Source organism: Peromyscus californicus, unplaced genomic scaffold (genome assembly GCF_007827085.1).
Source record: "Peromyscus californicus insignis strain IS unplaced genomic scaffold, ASM782708v3 Scaffold_9__1_contigs__length_137607984, whole genome shotgun sequence".
NCBI classification, from domain to species: domain Eukaryota; kingdom Metazoa; phylum Chordata; class Mammalia; order Rodentia; family Cricetidae; genus Peromyscus; species Peromyscus californicus.
The window spans coordinates 11,036,796-11,050,045 of NW_026294617.1; the positions used below are offsets into that span (position 1 = coordinate 11,036,796).

General features: G+C 39.7%; 1 protein-coding gene across 13 annotated transcripts in view; it reads right to left on the reverse strand.

Moving 5' to 3' along the window:
* Positions 1 to 13,250, reverse strand: part of LOC128106497 (EGF-like and EMI domain-containing protein 1) — a 719,003-nt gene that overhangs the window by 96,632 nt on the left and 609,121 nt on the right. For all 13 annotated transcript variants that reach the window (XR_008216732.1, XR_008216730.1, XR_008216731.1 and 10 more), the window contains 5 exons: positions 11,755 to 11,877; positions 9,626 to 9,748; positions 8,929 to 9,132; positions 6,819 to 6,992; positions 3,001 to 3,129 (listed from right to left, as the gene is read on the reverse strand). Coding sequence is in view for 10 of the 13 variants with exons in the window: in XM_052732015.1 (XP_052587975.1) it covers positions 3,001 to 3,129; positions 6,819 to 6,992; positions 8,929 to 9,132; positions 9,626 to 9,748; positions 11,755 to 11,877 (753 nt within the window). In the remaining 3 variants the exon portion in view is untranslated. The remainder of the gene's footprint in view (positions 1 to 3,000; positions 3,130 to 6,818; positions 6,993 to 8,928; positions 9,133 to 9,625; positions 9,749 to 11,754; positions 11,878 to 13,250) is intronic.

The window sequence follows — 13,250 nt, forward strand, 5'->3', positions numbered from 1 at the left end:
AATGTACATATATTTCTACTCCTGTTTGAAATATTTTGTATCTTGATACAGATATAAAATTATATTTGTCATACTGTATGTATGTTCTGCCTCTGTTTAGGATATTTTGTATGTTGATATATGTTTAGGATTATTGTCATATTGCATATTATACTATATATACATGCCTACCTCTGTTTAAGCTATTTTGTGTATTGTTACAATCCTTAGGTCATTGTCCTTATATGATACATCTGCTTACAGACTGTTTATCGTGTTATTAGCCTTAGTCCTTAAGTTATTTTAGTAGAGAAAACTTACTGAGCTATAGTCACTCATTTATATAGCTAGGTTATTTAGGTTCTTCAGACTTACAGAACATATGTCAGATGGATAAGTAGTCTTCAAACACTTCATAGACCTAGAGAATATAGCATTTTAATATTTTGATAACTTGGAATTCTGTTGAAGTGAGACACGATTGTTCCTGAGAGAATGTTGGGCTTCTGAGACATTTCCATTCGGAAGTTTGTCTTCTTCTTGGCATACACACACACACACACACACACACACACACACACACACACACACAAAATGGCCTATTGGGCAAAGAAATGCCCTTGCCTCAACTTTTGACAGTACAAATACTGTCCCTTTGGTACAAGCAAGACACAAGGAAAAGTGACTCTTGAACTCTGCCAAGACAGTGTAGGATAGTCTTTCAAAAAACCTGCTTCTGAGAATGGTTCAACAGATACTCTAGGTCTGTATCCAATTTGAATGCAACAATGATACTGAGAACATCTAGGTGACTGTCCAGGCTGCCAGCTGTCTCTGTCTACTCTTGCAAGACTCCCGAAAGTTGCTTGTGTCCTTCTCCTGTTTTTCAGGTATTATTATATTCCTTCTTGGGTCTTTGATGGGATTGGAGACTAACAGTTATAATTACAATCTTCTTGTATCTTAGCTAGAACTTATTAAGTATTAGATTCAGGTTCTTCAAGGTAGGACATCTTTTGGAAGGATTTCTGTAATGTGCCATTTACCTATGTTCCAGACTCCTCTGGATTTCAGTATGTGTTTCTTGTTTGGTGCTGTTCTTGTTGGTATAGTTTCATCTTGTCTAGGTCATTATCCCTTATTCCTCCGGGACAATATTTGGTAATCATCCCTATTGTAAATAATTTTTTATTAGGTTAGAATTGTCTTATTTAGACAAAAGGGGGAGATGTAGTGGGTAGCTGTTTCAGCTTTGACCTTGAAACACTGCCCCTAGAGTGACAGCAGATAACTACCACACCTGCCTATGACCTACCCCTGGAGCATGACTGAGAGGGAGCCCCTTAAGACTCGAGGTGTGTATGTGCTGAGCCCTTCTGAATACCTTGTGGTTCTGGAAGCTGGATAGGAGACCAAGCCAGAGTTCTCTGCTAGATGGTACTTCATCTCTCCCGATCCTGTAACCAACCCCTATTGGCTGTAAGTTACCCCAGAAATAAACCTCCTTGATTACCCGATAAATTATGTGCAATTGCCTCATTAATTACAGTTATACTATACTGCAGCCACTACACCAGCAGAATTCCTGCTGCACCACTAGCTCTGCACATGTCTTTGCTGCTATCTCCGAGGTCCTTAACACACCAAATACCTTCCCACCTTGCTCAGGAATGCCCTTTCCTCATGCAGCTTCACCTCATCTCTCTTGTTGACTTCTCTGTAAGTCTCTCTCAGTCAAAATCTGAATCTTACTATGGTCTTACTTCCAACCATGCATCAGTATTTAATTTGCAATACCTATTAACCTTTATAATCTATGTTTGTCAAACCAGGTCACAACTTTCATAGGGCAAGACCAGGGTTTTTTTGTGTGTGTGTGTGGTTTGTTTGTTTGTTTTGTTTTGTTTTTTTCTTCTGTACCGGGGTTGTCATTCCTGGTAGACCTCATTGCAACCATTTAGTGTATTTTTTAAAAGATAAACAAATATTTCTCAGGGTGATAAGAATTTGGATGGCTATCAGGAGCCTTCCTATACTCCAGAATGGAAAGCAAATTTGATTTCCATGTTCCCATGGACTGTGGGAACCTAATGAACTTCCCAATGGATTCTAGCAAACTCTGGGTAATACCATGTTAATTACCTTTCTGCCTTCAGCAACTGAGCTCTGTCAAACCAGTGGAGGAAATGTGGCCTTTACATTGGTTCCTATGAAGAATCTAGGCACGGTTATCGCTGGCATTTTGTGAACCGTAATTTCTCTTCTCCCATTCTCTCTTCCCCTCTCTTGCTCTCTGATTTCATCTCCCTCCTACTTTTGCCACATGGGCCTTACTCTTCTCTTTTTTTTTTCTCAGAAAGAATAAGCTCTTCCCAGGTCCTTCTTCTGGATCTACATCCACAAACCCAACTTTTTCTTGAGAAGAAAACAAAATTCTTTTCTCATATCAGGCTTTATCCTGGCTTGCACCACAGCTACCCAAGTATCTTTGTTACTGTTCTATTGCTATGAAGAGACACCATGACCATAGCAACTTATAAAAAAAGACATTTAACTGGGGGCTTGCTTACAGTTTCAGAGGTTAAGTTCATGATCATCATGGAGGGGAGTAGGGTGATAGTCAGCAGACAAGGTGCTGTAGCAGTAACTGAAAGCTTACATCTTATCCTCTAGATGAAGGCAGAGAGAGAGAGTGATACTGGACCTAGCATGGACTTTTGAAACCTCAAAACCCACCCCCAGTGACATATCTCCTCCAACAAGTCACACCTTCTACTCCTTCCTAAATAGTTCATCAACTAGGGAGCAAGCATTTGAATACCTAAGCCTATGAGGTTCATTCTCTTTCAAACAACCACATTAATGGTCTCTGATTTTGTTCTGTTATGCTTGCCATGGCCAAAGCAACTATATTCTTGTCCATATAGACACAGTCTTTGAAGTCTTCATTTCTGTCAAACCCCTACCCCACCCCCATGCCCAAATTAACAGTGGCTCATCTTACTGACCGGGCATTCTTACCTTCTTCACAAATTTTCCCATAGACCCCTGGGGGGCATTGGCACTGTCCAGTCTGAGGGTCACAGGTGCCTCCGTTCTGACAATTGCAGATGCCCCTGCACTCCCTTCTTTTGGCATCCTCAGAACAAGCTGTGAGTAAATTAAGAAAGGTGAGTGTGTAAAAGAACACCCTGCCCATCACAATGGAAGCCAGAAGGAGAGATCGGAGGAGACGTGGTCTTTCTATTAGGATGGCTACCACGTCATTAAAATTCTTAGTACCTTGCAGACCCAGGGTGAAACTCTGGTCTAGTACTAGTTTCTATGATTTAATCACCCCAGGGGAATTCCAGAGGATACATCTGGTTAGAAAAATAATGACTTAAGGAGACGCTAACAAGGTTCAAATGCAAAACTGACCTTACTCCTTAAACTCTAACCCTTCTGGTTTCAACACTACCCAGACACATTTGCTGAAGAACTGTAACCAACTTTAATGAGAAACAAACTGTATCTTTTACTCTGAAAAATGTGGAGAAAACTCAGAGGGAAAAAATGTCATATTTTAAAACCATCAATGAATGCAGCTAAGAGTTCTCTTGGGGGCTCCCAAGGTGTTTTACATTCTCAGATTTTGATGAAATTAAGCAAATAACAATATTCTCTGGTGTGTTCATTTTTTCAGAAGTACCAACTATCCAGAAATGTAGGCTGAGGAAATTGTGACTCTCTTTAATGTGGATACACATAACTCTTGAGATAATTGTATTAGCTATTTTTGTGGATATTTTACCATAAGTTTTATTCTAAAGCTATATTTAGGATGTCACCTCCTACTGGCTTCATATTCCTCTTTTATTTTCTTGATGTGCTTATTGATCTTTCTTTCCCTCCTTCTCTTCCTTCCTTCTCTTTTTCATTGAGACAAGGTCTAATGTACTTAAGATTGCCCTTGAACTCACAATGACTTTAAACTTCTAATCCCCCTTCCTCTACCTCTTACATCCTGGGATTACAGATATGCTCCAAAATTTTTGGTTTATGCAATGTTAGTATTGGAACTCACAGCCTTGTGAGTGTTAGGTAAATGCATTACCAACTGGGCTTACCCATTTTTTTTTTCTTAATTGCAAGCCATAGACTGCCGTAAAAGAGTGAGTAGGAGGGAAAGAGGGAAATACAAGTTAAAAAAGAGAAAAAAATTTCCAAATTCTATAGAAGGGACAGTTTTAAAAAATGAAGATAAAGAATCCTTAGTGGCTTACATAGTAGCTGGGCTATGATATATTATTTACATAGCTGATAAATCAGGTTCTCTGGCCCCATCCCACAAAGTAGAATATAATAAATAAAGGATTTTTAAGATAAATTATTAGCAAAATGTAGAATAAAGATCTTAGAGGAGAAACTGTTAGCAGGAGCATGTCCTAATCTGGAGCCAGAGGACTTGGAAGGCATCACAAGCTTTCTGTCCATGGAGTAATCCATGCCTATGAGAGTTACTCTTCTCTTTCCCCTAGATAATCAATGTTCACTGATTTCAGCATTTCAACTGATTTCTCTAAATGAGATGTGGTTCTGTGTAGGGGACCAGCCCACACATTTATTTATCCTAGGGACTCTTGAGGAATGAGGAATAAGAGACTTAGGTAGAAATGAAGAGGGGAGAGAAACAAAGAGAAAACACAGGATAGCCTCAGGTGGGCCTGGATCCTTATCCACCGGCCCAGAGCTTTATTCCAAAGGGCTATTTATAACAATGCCAAGGGGTGGAGCAAAAGACCCTTGCTAGTTATAGTCAACTGTAGACGCTCACAAACACCTGGCACCCAGGCCTGTGGTCCAATCATCCTCTTAAGCAGTCCTGCTGGGTACAGCCACTAGGAAACCTAGTGGGCTCCAACAGTTCTGAAAAACCCTGATATTAAAATTGAGTAATACACACTGATACTTAAATCATTTGTTGATTTAACTGAACAAGTTCCTGAGAAGTCTAAGTAGATATTTTCATAGTAGACCAAAGAAGATACTGAGATAGTCATCTACAAAGTGGGGGAGGGTTAGAGTTAGGGTTAGGGTCATCTCAGTTGGGAGCCCCATTTTTCTGATTTCTACTCAATTTTATTTTTAATTTCCTGGGGTGCATTTAAAACGCCAATAATTTTTAAAATAAGTAATCTATATGGATTTTAAAGAATATCCCCACTCCCTTTTGATTAAGGAATCAGTTGAAACCTTGGGTTGATTTGGATTGTTCTGTCTTCCTTCTTAGCCTCTGCTTTCTGAAAGGCTCTGTGAATACTCAGGGCATCTGCAAAGTTTTCCAGGTATGAAGACATGGACATTTTGTCCCTATATTTCCTGGCTCACTTTAATCTCTCAATGTGAGATTCGTATCAGCAACGCTTTCCTCTGATGCTTCAGAAGTGGATTATCTAGTTTTATTTCCCATGCTACCACATCAAGGACCACGTGTTCAAACCACACAGGAATATCAATGGGCTTGTATGGTAAATCTCTATATTGTAATAGTCATATGATGACATTATATACATTTTATATTATGGAGTATGTGATCTTATGGGTCAATATAATTGAGAGTCTCCACCAACATTTGTTCTGTCTGTACTGATGTGGTTGGCACTCCCATGTAGAGTAACTCACAATAAATAAGACTTAATTGTACCTGACCAAGGAGTACACTCTCCAAGAAAGAATGTCAATACAGTAAGATAGAGTGCTTCACATCTACTAGAAAGACCAAGGCTTGCAGAGGCCATCACGTGAAGGTTTACATGACAGGCAGAAATAGATCTTCAGAGTTCCTAGTGGAACAACAGCCACAGAACTAAGAAAATGCAGAAAATGAAGTAGCCAGTGATTTAACTTCCTACAAATAGCCAATTGGCAAAGACTATGATAAAGACTAAAAAAATATAAGAGGATTTTATAGTAACCTCATTCTGGAAGGTTCCCAGTGACTAGGTATATATTACGTACAGACAGTGAGCTGCTTCAAAGGGTCAGAGCAGCAGAGAACATGATCACAGGGACTCATGGGGAACAGCCTGCTCACCTGAATGAGTCATGCTAACCAAAAGATGTCACTGTGTCGGGACCTGGGTCCTATGCCTGTGACATGCAGTAGAACATATCTCTGCTCTTTTTTCCTTGCATGCATGCATGGAGCTAAAAGGAAAAATCTGCTCAGCCATCTTCCAGATAACCATGAAGACACATATTTTTAAGTATATGAGAAAGTTAAAAAGAGGAAAAAAAACCCTCAATGTATTTTATCACATGGAAGTTTTAACTCCTAAAAGCTGTCTTCATTTAAAACACAAATGAAATGATATTTGGATGGTATCATATTTAAATTTTTGATAGTTTCTCTTGAGAGATTTATATAAAAAGATGAAACTATCACCATTGGCTATGTTAATATGATTTTCAAAAGGGGGAAGAGAGGTAAAAAACAGAAGCAAGCCCAGCTAAACAATTTCATTTTTGAAAATTTTGAGCAAATTCACTGTACTTTGTAACACAAACCTTCCTTCTTTTTCCATTGGGAATAGCTGGCCATGTGCTGGTGATTTATTTGAGCACAGGGTTTTTATCAGACTGACCTTATTAGGAACGTTTATTAATTTGCTTTGTGGGTTAGCAGGATTTGGAGTATTACCTTCCCCTGAGAATATGAAATCTTTCCTTTCTGTCATATATTCAATTTACAGATGCCAGCATTCACCATCATTCATTATTTACAACAAATATATTGCTGTCTCTCAGTAGACAGTTAATCAGTATATTGTAGGGTGCTTTTTTTGAGGAGAACTCACCCAAAGGAGCTTGTTGGTTCACACCAGTTCTTAAGGTGTTGCTTTCATTGCAAAGAATGCCGGTCCAGCCTTCTGGGCAGAAGCACCCACTTTTTCCTTCGTGACACCTCCCTCCATTCATGCAATCCTCACAGCTCAAGCTGCAGTCCAGGCCAAAGGTGCCATCTAAACAGACTGTCATGGGAAACCAACTTAGTTGGCTCCTAACTACACATGTAACTAAAAATAAAGCAAAATTCTTAATTCCCCAAAGAAATCAGATCAGGTATCTTTCCCAAGAAAATTTGGAAGAGGACTTTAGCAAAGAGATAGTTTGCAACACAGAGTAGATTTTATTTTGGTCAGTTATAATACTAGATTATTGTCCCTTCCATAAAGGGCAATAGGGGAGAAACATAAACCAGGCCTATGCCTGATTCTAGAGCACAGAAGGGACAGATAGTCCAGGATTGTTATTCTTTCCTTTCTAGACTTTTCTATGGATATATTTTAAAGTAAATTCATATTGAAGCTTAACTATCATGTGTAAAGGTGCACATATCTCAAATACACCTGCCAGAGGCCCACAAACCCAGATCGGGGTATTGCACATTACCTGTCACCTAAAATGTCAATGCTATTAGTCTCATAAATAAAACACTACCATAATTTCTGACACCACACATTTCTTCTGAACTTTTCATAAATAGAATTGTAAAGTAAGCACATTTGTAGTCATGTTTCTGCTGTGGGATGTCTTTCTATATGTTGTGAATATGTGTTGCTCTGATTGGTTGATAAATAAAGCTGTATTGGCCTATGGCAAGGCAGCTTACAGGCAGGCAGGAAATCTAAGCAGTAGGCAAGAAGGAAGAAAGGCAGAGGTAAGAGAAACATCAGCCTGCTGCCCATTGGAACAACATGCCAGCAGACCACTGTTAAGCCATGGAACATGTGGCAAAACATAGATTAATAGAAATGGGTTAATTTAAGATATAAGAGCTAGCTAGCAAGAGGCCTGCCATAGGCCATACAGTTTGTAAATAATATTAAGCTTCTGAGTGATTATTTTATAAGGAGCTGTGGGACCGTGGGGCTGGGTGAGACCAGAGAAACCTTACAGCTACAGGTTTCGTCACCATAATGTTTGTAGTATTCTTCTACACTCTGTGTGCACAAATATCTTTTATGTGTGTATAGTATTCTATTTCTTACTGAAATGCAATATATTTGCTTCTTCATTCTCTTCTTGATGGATATTATCCTGCTATGAGAAAGCATAGAGGTATTCGTTTACTCAGTTGTTTACACATGGGTTCATGTTTTGTCCTCATCTTGGTGTGGGGGAGATGGGTAGATGTGGGGCCTTGCTACTCTGTACAGAGTTGATTTCCACTTTGTGCTTGTTCATCACAACTGCGCTGCTCAGCACTGCACCTACCTCATTTTCTTAGCAGCTGTCTGTAGGACTGCATGGCACATCTCATGATTGGCAAATGATTGAAGAGAAGACAGCAGAGATGTAACTAGATTTCTCTCTTTCCAAACCTTGGTCAAACGATTTCACCTGGTCTATGTTTGTTGGTCTCAACTACATTTATTCTGATTTTGAATAGCCAAAGCAGCAGAAATTTAATAAAGAAACATTTAAATATTCTTCCTTTATGCAGAAGCATTTATAGATAGTCTTATAAATTAATTATAATACAAGTATATTACTGCTAGTTTTGCTTTATTTTTATTTGTTTATTTATTTAGGTGCATGTGTATATATGTATGCATATGCCATGGCACATGTGGTGAGGTGAGGAGATAACTATTGGGAGTGGGTTACCTTTTTCCACCATGTGGGTCCTAGATATTGAACTCAGGTCATTCATAGTAGCGAGTCCCTTACTCACTGAACCATCAACATACTTCTTCACCCCATACTCCCATTTCTACAAATACCTTCATATTATCCCTTTATTGTATAAAAAATGGAAGTCAAGAGATGATAAATTTATAGTAAAGGTTTTGGTCCCATATTTCTGCTAGATCTCCTCTCTCAACATTTGAAATTACTTGGACAATGTGCCTGAGTTATCTAATGATGAGGATAGATTAACAATGAAATCATTCCTTCACTCACCCACTCTGTGCAAGGTGTGCAAGGCTGTCAGCTGTTGGGACTCTTCTTCTCCTTCCTGGTCTTCTTCATTATTGTCTTCATCTTCATATGAAGCAATCAGAGAGGGATCAAGATAAGGTAACGGCTGAGGTGGGTTTTGAACCAGATGGCCTGGAAACCTCAGGATGTCCAGCACCTCTTCTTCCTCCTCTAGCTGTTCATCATCTAAAGCTCAGACCAGAGGGGAAGAGACTGGCTTTCAACACTGTAGACAGAAGGAGGAAAAAGCAACCAAGCATTGACAGATAGTGAGAGTCTGAACTAGACAGCCAAGCAGGGATGAGTGATGGGCAAAGAGCTCTGAGCAGGCTCTTCAGAGACCCATGGTACCAGCAGCCAGATGCTGCCTGCATGGGCTGCATTACAGTAGACAGAGTACAAAGGAAATAAAGTAAAGCTAGAAAGAAAAAGGGAGGAGGAGGAAGAGGAAGAAAAAAGAGGATGGAGGGAATCAGGACAGAGGGAAGGAATGAGAAAGAAGGAAAGAGAAGAGCGAAGGAAGAGAGAAAGAGAGGGAGAGAAGGACAGAAGGTAGACAGAAAGACAGAGACCTAAAGGAGGGAGGCAGTGAGGGTTGTGAGGTTTCCCTCGCCAGCACCCTGAAGAAGAGGAAATGAAAGAAATTTAGGAGACCCAGCACAATCCCTTGGCTACTGACCGAGACAGGTTCTTCCATCACTTCCGATTCTGTAGCCTTCTTCACAGGCACAGTCATATGTCCCCACGGAGTTGATGCACAGCTGGTCACAGTCCACACTGACATCCAGGCACTCATCTACATCTAGGGAGAGTAGAGTTAACCAGCATCTGCCCTTTGAGGCACTATGTGACCTTCATTAACCAGCAGCAGCATCCTGCCACACAGAAAGCAAGTATACCCCTCAATATCAGGTATACCTAGTGACAGGCTTTCATGCATTTGCAAGATTACTGAAGACTAGCCACATAAACCAGGGATTTCTGATGCCTTCTTCGTGTAGCTTGAGTGAAGAACAGAAAACTTAAATTCAATGAATCCAAGCTGTGCCTTATTCTGCAGAAATGTACTAACTTCTCAGCTTAAGGATGTGAGTGGATACTGGTTTTTTTTTGTATAATTCCATGCAGAGTCTATAGAGAACTTTTGGCACAGAAGAGTACTAACTCTCATGTAACTACCAGATTTATGACTGAGTCTGACTTTATATTCAGTCAGTGTGTTAGATACACTGAAAGTCCCAGACTGAAGCCACACTCCAGCTTCACCTCAGATGGTGCACACCTTACCCCTGTGTATATGCGCAAGTGTGTGCATTTGTGCCATGCAATCATATCTTGGCTCACACCTCTTAGGAGCAGATGGTGCATAAAATGCAGCTTTTGTTGGCTCTGTTAATTGGATGGAAATGATAAATGGTAATATACTCCACTGTGTATATAGATAGCACAGTGTGTTTTTCTTTGATCTATACTGAAGGCTGGCTTGTAGTAGTTTAAAGCCTGGCTACCATCAGAATTCAGGATCAGTTTCTGTAAGCAATGAAACTCTACTTTCTCTGTGACATTAATGTCATATATTTGACTTGATACTGGAGTAGATAGTAATATTATGGCCTCTGTACAGATTTCAAGAAAGTATGTTTTTAATAATAATAATAATAATAATAATTACAAAGTGAAAAAATCAATTATATATTTAAGATAATTTTGTTTTTAATTATTTTTAAACATACAAAGCAATTGATTATACTATAGCATGTTTATACATATATGCCATTCAATTTTATTCTCATTCTTATCTTCCCTCCTTGCCCTACCCTATCCTTTGTCCTTATTTTTAATCCCTTCCTCCCCTATAGTCTGCCCTTCTTCTTTTATGTCACTTGTATCCTGTAACACTCTCTAGCCCCTCCCACTTACCATCTCTCCTGTATTCCATCACACTCTCTAGCCCCTCCCACTTACCATCTCTCCTGTATCCCATCACACTGTCTAACCCCTCCCACGTATCATCTCTCCCTTCCCTTTTCTGTCTCTTTACTACTTTCATGGCACAAACAGATTTAAATTTTGATTATGCATATGAAAGAAAATGTAGTAATTGTCTTTTTGGATATGCTTTATTTTGCTTAATATAACTGACCCCTCATTCTATACATTTTTCTGAAAATTGCCTGATTTTATCTTTCTTGGGAAGGATAAAATTCTGTTGATGTATGTACCACATTTTCTGCCATTCTTCTGCTGATGGAAATCTAGGCTGGTTCTGTGTCTTGGTTATTGTGAGTACTGCAGCAATAATGATGGATGTGAAATATTGTGTGGCATGTTGACCTCACCCTTCCATTCTATACAGAGGAGTGGGGGCTCCTGTATATGGTAGTTCTTTCATATTTCTTGTCTTGAAAATGATTTTCAACAACCAACTCTGTAATTGTAGCCCAGCATGGTAGAGAAGATTCCGTCAGCAGTGTGTTACTCACTCCGAATCTCTCCTCTGTATACATACATGTGAAAAGCACATGGACCAATGAACATCATACTAATCAGAGCTGCCTTTAGTGGAGTGCTTATCTAAGCCAAACATCAGGCTAGTACTTAATTTACTTCCTAAACCTCTTGCTATCTTCATTTCATTAATGAAGATCTTAGGTTCTTCAATGTTAGGGCCACCAAAGTACATATGCTGTCACATGGCACAAACTCACAGAATTCCACATTTCCTTAATTTGGAAGACACCCACTTCCCAGCTCCTGCCCCCTGAATGCACATCACATCAGTCTTTCCATGAGAGCTCAGGAATTTACCATCACATCCACAACCATCCAAACTGATCTGAAAGCCTTCCTGACAGCTGCACACGTAGCCTCCTGAATAGTTGATGCAGAGCTGAGCACAGCAGGCATCTCCGCTCTCGCATTCATCAAAGTCTGAAGGGCAAAGGACATTTGTGTTACTCCAGGAAGCAGAATTCAACAAAACTGCAGAAGCTCTGAGAGGCCTCATTTCTAAATTACAACTGATTAACTGTTTCCCACCTCTCAGGCCACATAGTACAGACACTGAAGAAACTATTACACAAAATAATGACACCTACTTTCTTGCGCATTCCTTTCATGCCTATTACTTAATTTAAATGAATGTAAATAATCTTTAAATGCATTTATAAGCATAGGAAAAGAGATCTCTGTTTTTTTTTCCAGTTTAAAAAGCAATCTGACCGAATAAACAGAACTTGAGGAAGAAAAAGACAGAATTGAGAGCGAAGATCCAAAGAATTCCATTTAATAACAGTTGACAGCTGCAGAAAGGACAGCCCCAGACTTCATGAGGTGCATCTTCCTCAAGACCTTAGATCAAAGAGTGTTCCCAAGTAAACATTCCCCTCCCACTCAACCAGGGAGAGGAGTGAGCACTGCATGTCTGTGAGAAGGAGGAGGCACTTCCTTCAAATATTGTGTATTGAATTACGGAGTATTTCAGAGTGTTTGCTCAAACATGCTGAGGATGCATTGAATGGGGGTTTGGTACAGCTGTGACATCATTCCCCTGGAATGTCTTGCCAGGTGAGCTGTCCTGTATATAGCACTATCATTCGAGAATTCTACAATCCTGAATGCTTGTTCTTAAGACTCAGCTGGCCTGGGGAAAATCAAAAAGCTCCAGTAGTTGTCAATGAAACCATTCAGCCAAACAGCAATCTAGTTGGCCTGAGTTTTAAAGGGTCATTCTGAGCATAAGAGTGGAAGGGTACAGGAGACACTCACTCTGCTTCCCTCTGCTCTGGGCCTCCTGGCATTACATGATGAAGGTTTGGCTTTTAGCCCCTGGCTCAGTTCTAGCCTCTATGTGTTGAGCAGTTAGATTGGGTGGCTGTCACTGCTAAGTTTACAGAATCCTATTGCTCCAGGACTATATGAGCGACCACAGGTACCAAGAGGTCAATGTCTCAATTAACCTTGGAAGGGTCAGTAGACTCACAGAAATGAAGACAAGAGACAGGAAGGAAAGGAAATGCAATCAGCCAGTCAAGGTGAGGGGTCACCATAAACTATCTAAATGAAGGTCATTTGGGCACAATGCATCCTTTCTCCTGCAAAATGTCACAAGGTGCTCCACTCAGAAGATTACAGATATTAGTTTTTGTCATATTAAGCCTGTCTCTGACCTTTAGATTAAACAAGGTGAACACAGAAGATAAAAAACAAAAGATAAAACATTTTTTTATTTCATTTAAAACAGTAGTCTTTGTGTGTGTGTGTGTGTTTTTTTAAAATTTTAGATATTTTTCTTTTCTTTTTGG